The 16,634-nt window shown below is 41.3% G+C and overlaps 1 protein-coding gene across 1 annotated transcript; it reads left to right on the top strand.

Annotated features, from left to right (window-relative positions):
- The first annotated feature begins 13,645 nt into the window (after positions 1–13,645).
- On the top strand, positions 13,646–16,307 carry LOC118504104. Its single transcript, XM_036038191.1, has 3 exons — positions 13,646–13,987; positions 15,181–15,512; positions 15,590–16,307. Exons 1-3 carry the CDS (start codon positions 13,967–13,969, stop codon positions 16,116–16,118), a joined length of 882 nt encoding a protein of 293 aa, XP_035894084.1. The 5' UTR covers positions 13,646–13,966; the 3' UTR covers positions 16,119–16,307.
- Positions 16,308–16,634: the final 327 nt, after the last annotated feature.

Consider the following 16,634-nt stretch of genomic DNA (forward strand, 5'->3'; position numbering starts at 1 on the left):
GGTAGCGAGAAGTAGAAAGGCCAAATCCGTGACGGCTCTCCAAAGGAGAAACGATCGTCAAGCTTGGTGTACCGCGTAATGCCTACATTTAGGCGCCATCGTTTAAAATATCCAAAATACGTTACGCTTCATTATGACCGTTTGCTTCCAATCTACTTTTAACTTGTTATAATTATTTTTTTGTCTAGTTTTGTAAGGAAAAGCACCCATTTTTTCCCTTTCTTGAGTTTTGAAACAAAACAAAACAAATATTTAAATATGAAAATGAAGCAAACCGGACAAACCTTATCGCCAGCCCGATTAAAAGAACCTAGAAAACCTTTCGGATGTTTGATTAATGCCAATAACACATTAGCAACCTTTTCCCAGCAGCATGCCCACCTCATCTGTCAACGATTAAAGAGGGTGCTCTTTCTCGCTCCCCGGTCTATCTGGTAGCTGTGCTTTATCACGTTGATCTGGTTTGCTTTAGCGTAACCAATTCATTAATCAGATTAGAGCAGTGACTTACGATGTGAGTGCCGCACACCACATCCACCCGGCCTACCACAAACTGCAGCGTCAAACCAGACCGGCCGGTCCAAGGGTTCTTCTGCGATAAATATACCTCATTAGGCAGTTGAATCGATTTTGCATACAATGAGCAGCGCCAACACTACATCATCACCTTTCCGAGCTTCGAGGCTTCGGTCGGCTATCGACGGGCGATCGTATTGGATGTGATAATTTAATCCGCACCACCATCCAGCCTTCCAGATTCCACCGTTGGATCATCCATCGATCTGCGCCGTTTGTGTTACGGTTCCGATTTTCATTCTATGTAAATATTAGCGTTCCAACCAGCAGTTTCCTACCCTGCGGAACGCTCATATAGGGGGTTTTGGGCAAAGCAGGTTCCGTTTTTGGTCAGTTGAAACGGCCGGGCCGAGATGACACAGCCACAACAGTCGAGTGCGGCAAAGTGAACCAGTTTCTGGCCGCTGCTCGGTGACCGCAAATGTGACCTCGACATTTTGGGCAACACAGGCAGTTCCTTCTGCGGGGTCCTTCTCCGGGGTCCTTTTTGGCACGTTCGAGGGCGGTCGGCGAAATCGGTTCGCTTACCGATGGTGATGATGATGCGGTGAGACATCTGTTTTTTAAATTTTCAAATTAACTTTTAATTACTCAAAGTCGCATCTCAAGTGGCACCGCTGTTATGCATATGTTTATGATGTGTCTTCAAGGTGCTGACGCCATCAGCTTCAGCGCCCGAATGTGCCACCACCGTAATCAGGCCATTGACAAACGGCAAGGATGTGTCCCGGGACGGATTACGCAAGAACGGAGAATTGGCTTTTGGGCCGAGGTTGTTGTGGTGTTTACCGGGTGCCGTATAATTTGAACTTCGAATCGTCGATGTACGGCGCCAGCGAGAATGCAAAGCCGACCGGGTCGGGTGACATCAGTTTCATCGTGCATCCGGGATTTAGGGGAAGATTCCCTGGCTCGTACCGGCAGAACGATTGCGTGATATTTCGAGCAATTCTTACAGCCTCACAACGCCTACGCACCGATATCTCGAGAAAGCAATCGCGCGCGTGTGTTCTGTTCTCCAAAGATAGATAGTACATTCACCTTTCTCGCGTGCCGAATGCCTCTGTTCCGTTGTGACAATCCTTTTTCCTCCATTTTCGTTAGCTGTCAAAGTGGTTCGATTGATTTAGTGGCTGAATTTGAGGCCGGAGGGAGGCTGCTACTCGAAGCTATAAATTGTGTGTCGCAGGAGGCTGTTTTCGTATGCGCTTACTAAGCAAATACGACCCCGATATACGACCCGGTTACGGAAAATGGTTTTATTATTTTAGTGGGATTTATTCACGAGCCAGATTTATCACAGGCGCCACCGTGTGAGCACGCGCTGGAAGGGCGAAGTGTTTATCTACCATTAGCTTGTAGTTTTGGAATTACGAGAGAAAAACATTCTGAGAATCAAGGTTCCGAAAATGCCCGGCGAGTAATAATCGGCCTTCAAAGCCCGAATATTACTTACAGTTTGAAGCCCCGCAAATGATTAATGATTTGCCCGCCGATTCTTGGAGTTCTCTGTTGTGTGTGTGTGTGTGTGTGTGTGTGTTTATTGCCGATGATGAAAATTGAGTGGTCATTTTGTGGATTTCGATGCGATGGAAGCGTATTATCTGATTAAACAAACGCCATTAGAGGTAGCTCCTGCCGCGGGTTCGCACAATGAAGTTCCAAGAAATTGACTGCTCGGGCTAGCTCGGGCTCGGTTTTTGTAGCTTTAAAACAACTTTTACAGGATAAAGTTTGGCTGTGCGCTTTGTCACAGTGGTCGAACTATAATTAATTACGCTTTATGGCCATCGTAAAGATGACTGATGTTGAAGCTTGCCGACAGGCGGGAGATGTGTACCTCGGGCTTCCACGCCCCCCCCCCCCCCCCCCTCCCCGTGCGCTGCTGGGCGCTCGCTAAATCAAATCAATTTATCATCGGTTTAGGTTTGAATGCGGAACACGGTTGCGTTTGGGCGTTAAGTGGTTGACACTAATTATGCTAATAATGGCGGAGAAGTTGATTAATTCGGTTATGTATTGTGCGCTGTTAATTTGGTACAAAGCGCGCGGTATGATAAGATTGGATGCTTTATTTGATTAAACTGTTTGTCTATTTTGGTTCGTTTTTTTTTATTAAAACATGATTAAAATATAATGTACGTTGCGTTGTTTATGTTATCTTTAAAGAATTGAATTATTGTAAAAGATTTTTTTTTAAATACGAAAACTTAAATTGATTACACTGTGTCTGAATGAGGAGTGAACTCTAGAGTGAAGGAAGTAAAAATTTATACTGGCATGAATGAAATGAATGAATTCATTAATCAATAACGACATAATTACAAACAGTAGCTTTGTAAGCTTCGAGGATAGTTTTTATGATCAATGTTATTACAATTTTGCTGAGCCTTTATAAATGTTTTTACAACTTAAGAATAAACTTCTTGACTTATGAATAAAAATAAAACCCTTTTTTCTCAAATTGTTTCCGCCTGTTTAATTTGCTAAATTGGTTTGTTTCGAGATTTTTTTTTAAATCGAAGTTTTGTCCCTCCGAGCTCAATAACTTAATGCAATCTGCGTCTTCCTCTTTGGTACTACAACCTCTAATGGTCTTGTCCTGCCATTTCTGAATTTTTCTGACTTGATTTTTTGCTTATTTGATTTGGAGTTGATCTGTAAGAATAGTAGGGAGCAATAGTAGTAGGGAGTAATAACTTTAGGACATATTTTTAATATATTTCTGATGGAATTCGTCAGCCTAATAGCAGACTGATAAATGAATTGATTTAGAACTGAATGAACACCACAGTGAACTTTTTCATGAATTAAAAATGGAGCAAAAAAATAATTCAAAATGAAATTAGAGTTTTCTCATAATGGTGAACGCTCAAGAATTTATTTTACCTTAAACAATCATATTACCAAGGTTGAAAAATTGTTCCTCCCTCTTATTATGCCGCCTTAAAAGTACCTTATTTGCGAAACATTGTTTCAAGGCATAGCTTAAGTAGTCGATTTTTTAAAGGCAACAACAAAAACGTTTGACACGTAAGGCCTTGAATAACAAAAAACCGGCAAAGAACAAACACTGTGGTGCTAAGAAATCATAGGATTAGACCACTTTTCCGAGCAAAGTGGAAAATAAGCTGCATGTACTTTACGCCAAAGTTTCGCCAACTCATGCCGTTACGTACCGAGCAAACACATCGATGCCGTTCGATCGAGACGCTTTCTTGATAAAAAGAAGCTGGGAAGCCACATACTTACAACATAAGCCAGCATGATACGATGTTTATGTGCCCGGTATAAACATCGCCGTTTTGGGAAAGAAGAGATACGCAAAAGAAAAAAAAGAATCTATGAGGTATAAATCAACGTTATAGCTCGGAATGACTGTAAGCGATTGAATAACAACAACAGCATGCAAATTTCCCAACAAAAAGCACCGAAAACGTGTTAAAACATTTTAATTCACATTAAAAATTATTTTCTTCTGGAAACAAAAACGATTTTGAAGTTAATTAAATATGATAGTCACTTTAAAGCTCATCAAAACAGACAATGGACGGGAGTTGAAAAGAATATCAGATTCGATAATAAGCTTAAACAGCCTTGCAAACGTGTTTCATGTTGTTTAAAAAAAAAGTTGCTGAAAAAACCCAAACAATGGACAAAAGCATTTTTATCTGTGTTTGTGTGCATTTTTCGCACTCATTCGCTAACGATTTGTTTACCTTTTCATTTGCTCTCTTGCCGATTTCGGGGAACCCATTTTTGTTTTGGCAATCATAAGAAGCGTTGTTTTGGGCAAAACGGTATGCGAGAAAAGATTCGCGATGAAAGTACATTGACAGCATCCGGAGGCCATTGGCGAGAGTGGTTTTCGTTGGGCTAAAAATAGATTTCAGGAATAACTTAACCGGCTCCAAGTCAAGCCGTTTGGTAAGTGTCACCACATTCTGGGTATGTAGTAACATTCTTGGTCCGATTGAAATGAAGCCCCGAAAGAGGACAGTTGGAAAATAAAGCTCTCTCCCAACCGTGGTCTGTCTCAGATTCGGAATTTTTATCACATCCCCGAAACCCGGCTATATGTTGCGGAGCCAATGAAAAGCACCTTTCACTCTGCAAATTGGCGGTTAGGTGTGCATATCACGACTGGCAATGTTTTTTTTCCCGGTTGGCAATGGGTGCAAATCATGATATCCCAAGCGCACAAACAGGTCACGTTGGTCATTTACAATGTAACAAATATTGTTTGACAAGTGCAACAATTCGTTTTAATTAACTGGGTCACATGTGTCACACGCTCGTACCGGATTGATGAGGTCGTCGTTGCTGGAATCGAGTTGTTTTGGCTTTCGAGGGATTGGTTTACAGTTGCAATTTGCGTATGGATACTGCATTCAATATTGCAAGTTGATTATGGTATGAATATGGATGAGGTTTGCGAAGGAGTTACCAACAGAGTTGAATTTTGCAGCCAATTTAAGGATATGCTGACGGATAAAGTGACGCAGGATGGAAGGTTGAGCTCACGGGTATAATCAAGTTTGGAGCGGTATGATGGACAGTTTCCAAAGGGCTGGACATCTGGTTTCTGGGCCATCTATTTGAATGCAGAACTTGGCTATCTAGCAACTGGTATAATCAAGCCAAGAAAACCACTAATTGCAGTCTAAATCTTTGCGAGAATGTTGTGTTAATTAAGAAGAAAAATGTATAAAGATTAGAGAAGTTTTTAAAACTTTTAATATCTTTCGTTTAGAATAAAAGGAAAAAAGAAAAATATAGAAACAATTTTAAAATGGAGTGAAACAAGGTGACAAAAAGTTGAAAAAATAAGAAAATCAAAAGAACACAAAAAAGATGAAAAAGGAGAAACAGACTGTGAACCTTATAAAAGAATAAAACCTTTGAAGATTTCAACTATTAGAGTTAAATGCTTCAATGAGTTCTTAAGAGCCGGATTAAAAGTATTTAATATCTTCTATTTTGCCTTATCTCGGGTATATTTGGTAAAAAGTTTTTTACATTTTTGTAACTATTAATATTTATTTTTACTTGTTTTATGAAATTTTATTATTTTTTAAGGGTCTTTTCTCCATTTTTTGTTATGGTATCATGTTACTCATATATTAATAAAAAAACTTTTAAAATTCTTCTCTGTTTCTTATCGTTTTACTTTTTCAATATGCTATGTTTATCTCTTTTCTTTACTTTTTAAATTTTGACACATTTTAGAATTTTATTTTTGTATCTTGTTTATTTTTTCCTTTTTTATTTTTGAAATGATATCTAGTTTATTGTTTTTAACTTGTTTAACATTTTTTATATATTTTTTATTTTTTATTGGTCAGTTGATTTATTGATCTTTGCTTTATTATTGATTAATCTAATAATTATTTGCTTTATTATTAACTTAGCCTTTTGCTGTCGATATTAGATGATCTTTAGTTCTTCTACCATCTCTTGCATTATATATCTCTTTTTGACCTCTTATTTTCATCTCTTACAACCCTTCCCTTTTTTCTCTTACTTTTTAATAATTATTTTGTTTTATCTTTATTTGCAAATTTCATATTTTTTATTGCTTTTGTATATTTTTTTTTGTTAAAATTTGATCAATAATTGTTTTTAAAATCTCCTCACCTAACATTTTTAAACATCTTCTCAATGTATCAATATTCCTTTTCACTTAAAATCATTCGATCAGATTAACTTTAATACGTTGTTAATCGAGCTTTATCATAATTGGCACTAATACCCCATTTCCGGGCCTATCGCGAAGGTTAACACCGGGCTATTATCACCCAAAGAAGCTACTGCAGCTTACAATCAGTGGCAAGCTTCGGGCGGCCAAAACCATCTTAAAAACTGAGATTAGCCGATCGAATCTGGCGCCGGATGCGACATTGGTATGTGACCTCGCGTGCACGACCTCCGGTGATGCCTGCACCGAAACACGCAGGCGACTGTCCTGATAAATTAACGATTTTAATGCATTTGGCATTGCCATTGTTTGCCGGCCGTTACCATAATCGATGTGGCGCTAAACATGGCTGCGTCACAAAATCGGCCACATTTATGGAAGGTGTTGCGCGGGTGGCGAAATCCAATCAGGTGATGATAGAGAGCGAGAGCAAGAGAGAGAGAGAGAGAGAGAGAGAGAGAGAGAGAGAGAAGAACCCGGGGAGGCGGAGAGAGCTGGACCGAGATGCTGTTTTTCCTGAAGGAATCTTCCGGCTCGGGGGTAAATTATTCAATCATTGACCTCGGCAAAGCTGGTCCATCGGTGGTTTCGGCTGTCGCGCACGCATCCTTGACGGCCATGCACTTTCGCGGTCAGTGCGGTCCTCGAACTTGCCGTGGTTTGGAGCGTGTTTCTTTTCTCTTTTTCAGTTTTTAGAGTTTGTTTTGGAGTGTTTAATTTCCTATCCCAGCTGGCGACGGCCTACTGCGATGTGCGGGTGTTTCGTAGCATCGTGCAACCACGTTCCACTAGCCCGTCCCGATTGAATAGACTTGCGCTGAGGTCAGGTCGTGAAGTCGACGATGCTACGCAGTGAAGATAATGTTGTCGGCAATCGAATTTGCATTGGAATTTGTTATTGCACATTTGCTACCGGCACGTTTCGTTTGTCCATTCTTCGATGGTTTTAGTTTTGTTTTCTGCTCTGTCTCGATCGATGACGATTTGAATTTTGAGTTTGGCGTGCTGATATGGTGCAGAAGATACGATTCTCCTACGACGGTGTGAACCTTATGCTTGTGGAGGACCTTTGGCGTCGGTATATTGTCTGTCGCTTGACGCCTCGCAGTCGTTATTATCGTTAGAGAAGTAAGAAACGGCCGGACAAAAGGTTCAAACAGTTGGGGCTAATCAACGGACAATAAAATTTTAATCTAATAGCTTCGAAACCAGTTTTACGGCTAAGGATTAAAGAAGATGCTAGAAAAGATTATATGTTGGTGTTTATGGTTTATACAATTTTTCAGTTTCAAAAATATCAGTTTCCAAGCAGATAACCTTTAGTTACTTTATCACTGAGCAAGTGAGGATAAGTCATTATTCCCATAATTTGAAAATTATGGTAAAATACAACTTTAAAATCAAGAACTTAAAGATTGAAAATTTAGTATTAAGATATTTTTGTGTAATTTTACTGTTGATTAAATGATGAGCTTGTTTAAATATTTCCCTTGTATATACTCAAATGCAGTCATCTAATCTAAGTAGAGGACTTTAATATTAGAATCATGTTCAATAAGTAGATTTCTATTTCTTCTTCAGCTTTGTTGTTATTCTTCTTATTTTTCTTCTTCTCGTTCTTTCCAAGTTTTTCTGCAACATTTTTTTATAAGTTGACACACAAGTAAAGTTCTTAATTTGTTTGTTGTAAATGCTAAAATTAGATATCTTTTTCCCCTTTACCTTTCTTCTCCTTCTTCTTCTTTTTATTTTTTATCTACTTCTTTTTCTTCTTCTTTCCATTCTTCTTCTTCTTTACTACCTCTTCTTTTTTTTTCTTTTTCCTTTTCTTCTTCCTCATCTTTTTAATTTCTCTCTTTTTTTTTTGCTCTCTTCTCTTTTTATCTATCTTTCTTTATTATTATTTGTTAGTCGTTTTTCCTTGCTTTGTTCCTTTTTTAATTTTTTATTTCGTGTTGTCTATGCTGTAATCATCATTTCGTTATTTTTCGCTTTCCTTTTTGTATTAAATTTGTCTCAATCTTTTCTTAGTTGTTTTTTGTCGTCAATTTTGTATTTCTTTCTCTTTTTTTACTATTTTTCTGAAAACTCAAAAGTCTTACACACAAAAAAGTTGGTTTGCAAACTTTAAATAAAAAAATTAAATAAAAGCTCCTCATGGTGAAATGTTAAGATGAGATGAGAAAACTATACTGTGAGTGTAAACATTATTTTCATTGAAGTTTTCTCTTAAAACTAGAAATTTATTGAAGTAAACTAAACTAATTACTAAAATAAATTTTATAAAAAAGAATATAATAATAAAAAACCATACAAGAACAACGATTGAGCTGCATAAAACTAATTTAAAAAATCTAGTGTTTCGAGTGTAAACAACTGCTAAGAAAGTTTGTTATATTATTCTTCAAGAAGAATAGAATTTAACGAAAGCTTTTTCCTACCCAATGCATTCTGATGAGTCATGAAAGCACAAATCCAGTCAGGAAACCAAAAAAAAAAAAAAACACTGGCGAACCAACGAACGTGTCCAATCTCTACCACGAAATGCTGCAGCAACAGTTGGGCTGTGCGCTGTAGCAATTCCCAACTTTCCACCAGCTGCTCCAAACTTCATGTTAATGATGCGCCCCCAATCTCCCCTCCCCCATTTCCAGCGTCTATCTCGTTTGGCGATGAGCGAATATTGACCGAGAAATGCCGTCACAAGGTCGTCTTCGTCGGGAGCATCTCGTTGCCCGCGATCCCGCGACTTTGCCGAACGAATCGAAAACAAAAACGAAAACGTTAAACCGAGCAGCCCCGGTTTTATGCTCACACACTCCTGATGCTCCGGGTGTTGGTGTCTAGCTAATGAGATGCGTACCGGGCCACGTCATGGAGCGCTTGGTGGAGCTGGATGAACCGTAGGACGCGCTTATGCTAATATGGTTGCCCTTGATGCGCTGGAAGTTGTTCGCGTTATGCAACTGCACCGGTGAGGCCCTTTTAGTCAAACAAATTAGGGGAGGGTTTTTTAGTTCAAGCCCGGCGGTCCTCGACGGTCAGGGCTCCGGGGTTTTTATTTTACACAATATTGTTGTGGAATAATGGTGCAACGAACTTCGAAAGGGTTGCCGTCGTTGCATCAAATGCGATCGTTTCAACACGCACCGTGCGACCTTGCACTTAAACTTAGTGAAGATTGAACACGGCGCGACCACTTGGATGGAGTTGGACCTAGTGGAGCAGATGTAGTTTTAGAGCTCTTCCCAGTTCCTAGACATGGCAGTAAGTTGGCAAGAATGTTGAGCTGTGGAAGCAAAGCTAGATTTTATCATAATGCTGCTTTAAAGCTTCCTTAATGTTAGCCCCAGGCAACAGTCAAGGTAGAGTGAAGCGAAACACTCATAAGAATGCAAAACGTTTGTCCAAATGTCCATCCTGCGTTCTGGCAAGTTCTGTTATCATTCTCAGAACAACACCCCCGGGCATAAGATTAGGTTTTGGTTCCGTCTCGCCAATTCGGCTGTGTGTTCGTCTGTCGCCACACCAGTCCATAAACTAGCCTTTCGGCGGACCCAATTAACTCGCCGTTTAAGTCTCGGGTGTTCGATTTTATGGCAGTCCCGAGCGACGCCAATCGATTGCGAAGAAATTAAAGGTAGTCGAATCGCGTGTCTCTTATCATGGCGCCACACTCAACATAGTTTCCCAACAAACAGACAAAAAAAAAAACAATCAGCCTTAACCGGATAGGAATCGTAAAGAACGGGTTGATTTTATTGCTCCACAATGCTTTCCCTGGCGAACGTTCCCCAGAAAACCCGACCCCGCAAAAATAAATGGCGAACGCTGTTTTTGAGTGCGACCAAAAATTACTGGCCGAGACGGGTCGAAAAGTGATCTTCCGCGGGTGTTTTTCTGTTGAACTCGTGCTGGAGCATCACCGGCCAAAAAAGGTTGAAGAAGTTTTTAATTATTGCAGCAGCAGCTCTCGGTGCAAACCCCTCTCGCAACGGGGTACCGTAAATGACTTCCTGGGACAATGGTGAAGCTGATGAGTGAGCTGCTGGGAAGATTAATGGGTTGACATTTAATAGTCATCGTCTTCAATCTCGGTGATGAGCTCTCGAGATTGCTCTTGCGAGATGCAGCATAACGCGTACACCTTAGGTTCGCAGCAGTCGGATATTCAAATGTGACAACGGATTATATGATTTAGATGTTCGTCCACTCGTTCGTTCGTTTCGCACTTTCAACACGGGGTTGTAAACCCGGGGACTTGTTGTGGTCGTAAACTTTACCGCATTTGACTCGTTCATTTCCATCAAAGTAGACAGGCTTTAACGGGGAGTGGGGATGAGAACGAGCTTAAGATTTAACGCCCGTTTAGGTTAAGTGTGGGTCCGATGGGAAGCTTTAAGGATGTTATTTTTAAACACGAGAACACGCGCTGATGGAGTTGCCAGAACGAAATCGTAATCGAGAGTAAGCAATCGTCTTAAATGTCAAATCAGGCGTCGTAATCCGTTTTGGATGCTTCAGATTGCATCCTGCTTCACCGCAAGGAGGTTGAAGAACGCAGGTGTTCTTTTATTGTTTTTAAATTTTTATATATTGCTTACTTTGGCAAGATTTGCTCGAGCTTTATGGTATGAGTCACGGTGAGCAGTGAAGAAGATTCCGCCGTATCAAAGACACCACCCACACACATCGTTTGCCAACATGGACATGGGGTTTGAGATAAATAAAACTGCAGACAAATAAATGTCCGGATCGATTTGGCTATCGATTCGATTTGTATTGGGCGAAGGATTTTTCTCTCTTTCTCTCTGCGAAGTGTTTGAGAACGACTCGCCGATGCATGCATAAACTCCGGGCATGTAAGAAGCTACGTGCAATCCTTGGAACCGACGAAAATGTCATCCCATCACACCACAGTTTTCTCGGCTCGGCTCATAATTTTCACACACATAAAACTCGTCCTTGCCGTCCGAACCCGCTGGGACGCCCGCCCGATCAAGGTGTTACCCGGTTGACCCGGTTGGAATGGGTACTTGCGTGCGAAATGGTGGTATACGCACCGGAGCCTATCGGAGCCAACGCAGCCCGGCACCAGCTAATAAAAGTAAAGTTTATAGGCTTAAATACCTGCGCTAGCATGACCTTTCCGGACGATTTGGAAGATGCTACATAATGATAATGATATTTTATTGGTTCACAAAAACCACCGAACGCCTTTTACGGCGACATGGGCGATCGTTCCCAGGTTGAAGTTCTTGACAGTATCATTAGCAGTCATTAGAGGACGACGACGACAACGACGACGGTGACGGTGGGATGATTATTGCCAGGTTAATAGAGTGGTTTTCAATAAACCGAGTCCGTGTTGATTGATTTGGATGTAGCAAGCCGGGGCGCTTGGCTGGTTTGTAACCGGAAATTGGTATTACTATGAATATTGGTAGTCTTTTCTAGTGTGATTTTATGTGTAAAGTAGTATTAAAAAGCTTCTTTTTGTTATATCAATCAGCGAATACGAGAATAAAAAATGAATTTCGTAATTGAAAAAACTCGTTTGAAGCATAAATTGCAGGATTTTTTTCATACTGATGAATTTTGAGCACACTTTAAGGTTCAAATATCATTGTTCAAGCTTGACGGGTTACATCGCTCAAGGTAAAAATAATTTTAAAATAAAATTAATATGATGTGATGTGAAATGGATGTGCTTAAAGTCTCCAAGAAAAGATAATCTGGTCAGGTTGTGATAAAACAATAAAAAAGGAATTTGTACAGGATTTACTTCTCCTAAATGTATGCAATCCCTTGACATTTAAAGCCCAATGTAAAGGCAGTTAGAATACCAATTGGTTTTTGCTCGTTAATGCAGTTAACAAATATTTCATCTCTCGCTCGACCATGAGTAGATTTTGTTTATAAACAGTTGCATACCTTAAGGCGTTCGTACCCAAGTAAAATCTCAGTAGAAGTAATGTGAAGGAAAATAAAAGAAAACATAATCAAATAATGGAATTGTTTGAAATTTCACATGGCAAGACCAGGGTTCAAATGGCAGGGCCGAGGTTCAAATCTCATCCAAACTCAACTCAAACTTAGCACTAACTATCCAGCTATGAGTAAATTCAGCTTGAAGGTGCCAAAAAGAAGATGATTCTGCGCGTACAGTTCTGCTTACCCTTCTCGTAACAAAATTCTGAGAAGGTAAACTTTAATTCCAAAATTAACTCCAAATACACAGCAAAACCCAACTTCGTTTGGAAGAAAGCTATTGCTGAATCATCTCGCTATATTAGTCACAATTACCGAATTAATGCCAAAGCGTTTGTCACCCCCATGGCAAGAAGGAAAACGATCGAGTCGCTCAGGAATTTTGTTTACCCAAGATTTTTGCTTTCCAAACAACATTAACCCAAACCACCACAACCCGTGGCCGTAAGGAACGCCGTAATGTTCTCGAACGGGGAAAACAAACCCGATCGCTCACCCTTGCCCAACTGGCCACAGCGCACTGTTCACATATATTAGTGCGAAATTGGAAACATCCGGTGTGTCGCCACATCGCTCACGATCGCGTGGATACTCTTCTTCTGATTCTGCATCCACAAATAGACATTCGCGTGGAACAAGAATAAGAGTCCGGGGGAAGAAACCGGCGAATTGTTTCGACCTTTATTCATTCTCCACCTTTCGGGGATTGTTTTGGGACTCTGATCGGTCGCGAAATGGCCCGCGAAAAAGGAAAAACAGACAAACGGATGGACTTTGTGCCGTGTTCTGGGATCTGGCGACAGTTGGACGGCCACCGCCGAGTTTGACATAGGCCTTTCCCCGAACAGAAAAACAACAGTCAAAGATCGACATCAGAATCCGTATCGCGATATGCTAAATGAAGAAGACGGGAAAACCAACGTAAAACGAAGTGTGGTGCAAAACAAAAATTGGACAAAACAAAATATGCGAAGGGAAAGATGTAAACAAAAACAAAGTCACCTCAAGCGATAGCGCATCGATCGCCCGCGCAAACGGAGCCGTTTGGAGCCGTTTGAGGATGAGCCGAATGGAAGGCTGAGCTTTTGTTTTTCTTCTTCGGGTTTGGACGGAAACAGGTTTTCGCTTTCATGCCTGAGTCGCTGGTTCGCTCCGGTTTTGGTGATATTCGGGTTGTGTGCGTTTTTTTTCTCTCTACCTTTCCAGTCTTTTGCTGCTTTCGTTGTTTTCGGGCGAAGGTGGTGGTGCGTGTTTGTGGCAGCGATAGATAACGCCGTGCGAGTACGAACGCGAGATGGGGAGTGGGATTGCATACCGGATGCTGTGGCTGGTCGCCGTATCCTCGGTGGACGTCAGGCGAGCCGTTTAAATAAGACCATCGGACGTGGCTTCGATCAGCAGCAGTTGTGTGCCAGAGGTTGAGTAACGCGGTTAAAGTCAAAACGCGCGCAGTCCGTAACGTACGTCCGGGGGCGTAGCTTTGATTGAACACGACGAGCAGATCTGTGAATTCATCCGGTTGGGACAGCTAAGAACGTTTTGCTTCAAATCCAAATCGGCGAGAGTGGAATAGAACGTCGGCCTAAGCAAAAGCTGGTGCTAAACAGTGAAATCGGTGAAGTTGAGTGCAAGATCGTCGAAGACGAAGTGCATTAGAACATTTTATAAGCAAAAAAGTTTTTAAGTGCCAATTGTGTAAACATGACGAAATATTTAGTGTTGGTAAGTAGACCAGAACTGTTATGATTTTTATTCGCGAAAAATCATGCTGTATAGTGAAAAACTGAAAAATTAAATGCCAAAAAGAATTCGAAAATTTAAATGTTCTTTTTTAGAATAAAAAAAAACAAAAGTTTCAAGAAAAATATTGTTTGAAGAAGCTTTTAATGAAAAAGAAGTAAAATTAACGTTTAAAACTGAATATAAAAAATGGGAAACTCAAGTACAAAATAGATAAGTAAATAGAAAGTAGCACACTCATTAAGGAAACCTTCCAAATACAATTAAAAAATATAAAGAAAGCATATAACATATGAAAACTAAAGAGAAAAATGATAAAGTACAGAATTCAAAAATCAAAAAAGAAAGATCGTTGAGTAATTTAATATAAAAGAGGATAATTTATTCTTTAAATATTCAATCTGAAAGTCTCTACATCCTTTACCTGTAAACAACTTAAAAATGTTAATTTTAAAAGCTCACTTCAACTTACAACCTCTTAAAATCATATCAATTCTACAAGCTACTGGGCACCTCCATCGCTTCCATTTCGATACATTCCTCAAGTACTTTACATGCAAGCAAGAGGCTGCCAGCGCCGCTAAAAGATCCGATTTAGATGCAAATCGTATTAATAGGCGAAGTGAAGTAATCTGCTAATGCGATAACATTAAACCATCCTTCATCATCCCAATCGGATCGATCGCGTGTATCGTCATCGATGCGTTTATTTACTTTTGCTATAAAATGGCGCGCTGAAGGTGAAGGAGAGTGTTCATGAGAGAAAGAAGGTGCGAGAGAGATGGAAAGTGATTTATTCATAACTCACTTTACTCATGATCGTGGTGTATGCGGCGAGCCATTCGCTTGCCACATGTGCTGTGGAATGTGGCGTGTGTGGGACACCTGTAGACCGGTCGCTTTTTCGGTAGATAAGATATACTCGATGTTGCCTGTCAAGGCTTCGCCGTAAACCAGCGCCATCAGCGCAGCATCTGTTGCAGCTGGTGGAATGTTGCTAGAATTGGATCAAGGTTGGACAGTGACAGCAGTTTTCACAACCAAAACCCAGTTTCTCACCCAGTGATTTTTTGAATTTGCCAATAACTTGTTGAGATATCTGGCGGGTGGTTTCTTTGGGTTTATCTTGGTGACAAGATTCATATTAAACGAACTACGGTCTTCCCTCTTTACAGATAGCAACGGTTGTTGCACTCGGCCACGCACTTCACTACGGTGACGAGGGCATCGATGTGAAGATTAACGTGGAGAAGAACTCCAACTCGTACCTGTCCGGGCGGCTACCACAAGGTTCGTTCGAGTATGGGCTGGACGTGGTGAAGCAGAAGGACAACCACTTCCAGCACAAAGTCAAGGGCCCGGATGATGTGACGTACGGTTGCTACGGGTTCGTCGATCCGGACGGTAAGCCACATCTCGTCCACTACGTGTCGGACCTGAAGGGATACCGCATCGTGCCACCGGATTCCGCCACCAAGATCTACATCTCACGGCTCGAGCGCAGCATGTAAGTGTCCGCAAACGATGGTCCGAGCCAATTAGTAGACCACGGTTCTTATGAATATTTTTCCGTCCCATCCACAGCAACAACGTGTATCAGGCGTCTCAGGAGAAAAACGTCCAGTGGAAGGATCTGTTCTTCCCGCCGGCCTGCAAGCAGCTGTACACCGAAACGAAGACAGTCGCCCCACCAACCACTCCCCGACCAGCGCCACGCACTCCGTCGACCACCCGACGCCCGGCACCGACCACACGCCGCGTGACACCTGCCCCACCGCCACCACCCCAGCCAGCCGTACCAGAGCCAGAGTTCACGGCGTCCAGCAATTTGTGCCCGTCGGTTGTCCAGGCACCACCGGCCAATCTCGTACCGCAGCCCGCCTGCTCCAAGGTGTGCGACGAGCTGAAGGACGAGCTGAAGGACATTAAGGCGAAGCTGAAGAACCTGCTGGATACGCTGGCGGAGAAGCCGAAGGGTAGGGGTGCGGGCGGTGACGGTGCCAAGTTCGCCTACTTCCCGGTGATGCTGAGCGATGGGCTACCGGACGGTGTGGATCCTAGCTCGGCCAAGTTTGCGTTCCCGACCTTGCCGCAGCAGTGTGGCCGTCAGTAAGCTGATCGGGCTGTTGCGGGGAGCTGGTTGTTTTGATACAGGTTGTGTTAAGGGCACTGAAGTGTTATGTGTTTGTGTGTGAAATCGAGTCATATGTGCTAGGGCTTTAGCGATAAGTTTTGCGTTTAGCGTTTATGCGTTGTAAGATATTTGTTAATAAAGATGAACGAGAAGAAACACTTTTTAAAACATGTCTTTTAAACATTGAGATTTAATAGTAGCAACTCATTTTACATTCCAGTATTTAGAGGATAATGATTGCCTTTCAAGAATGAGAACGATTAAAAGTATGAAAAACGATTCCTAAATTTGTGACCAAAATACCTCTCACGATTTAGGCCCATATGAAAAGAACTTTATCAAGAAGCTATTTACAGATAATGAAGCTTCTTGAGCTAAAATAATGGTTTGAAAAATCTCTAGAACCAAGAGTGTTATCTTGTTGTGATTGATTTTATCTCTTTCAAGGACCAGAATCTCTATGTTTGGTCTATTAGCAATCTCACAACATCACGG

The sequence above is a fragment of the Anopheles stephensi genome, chromosome 2 (assembly GCF_013141755.1).
Source record: "Anopheles stephensi strain Indian chromosome 2, UCI_ANSTEP_V1.0, whole genome shotgun sequence".
Lineage (NCBI taxonomy): Eukaryota > Metazoa > Arthropoda > Insecta > Diptera > Culicidae > Anopheles > Anopheles stephensi.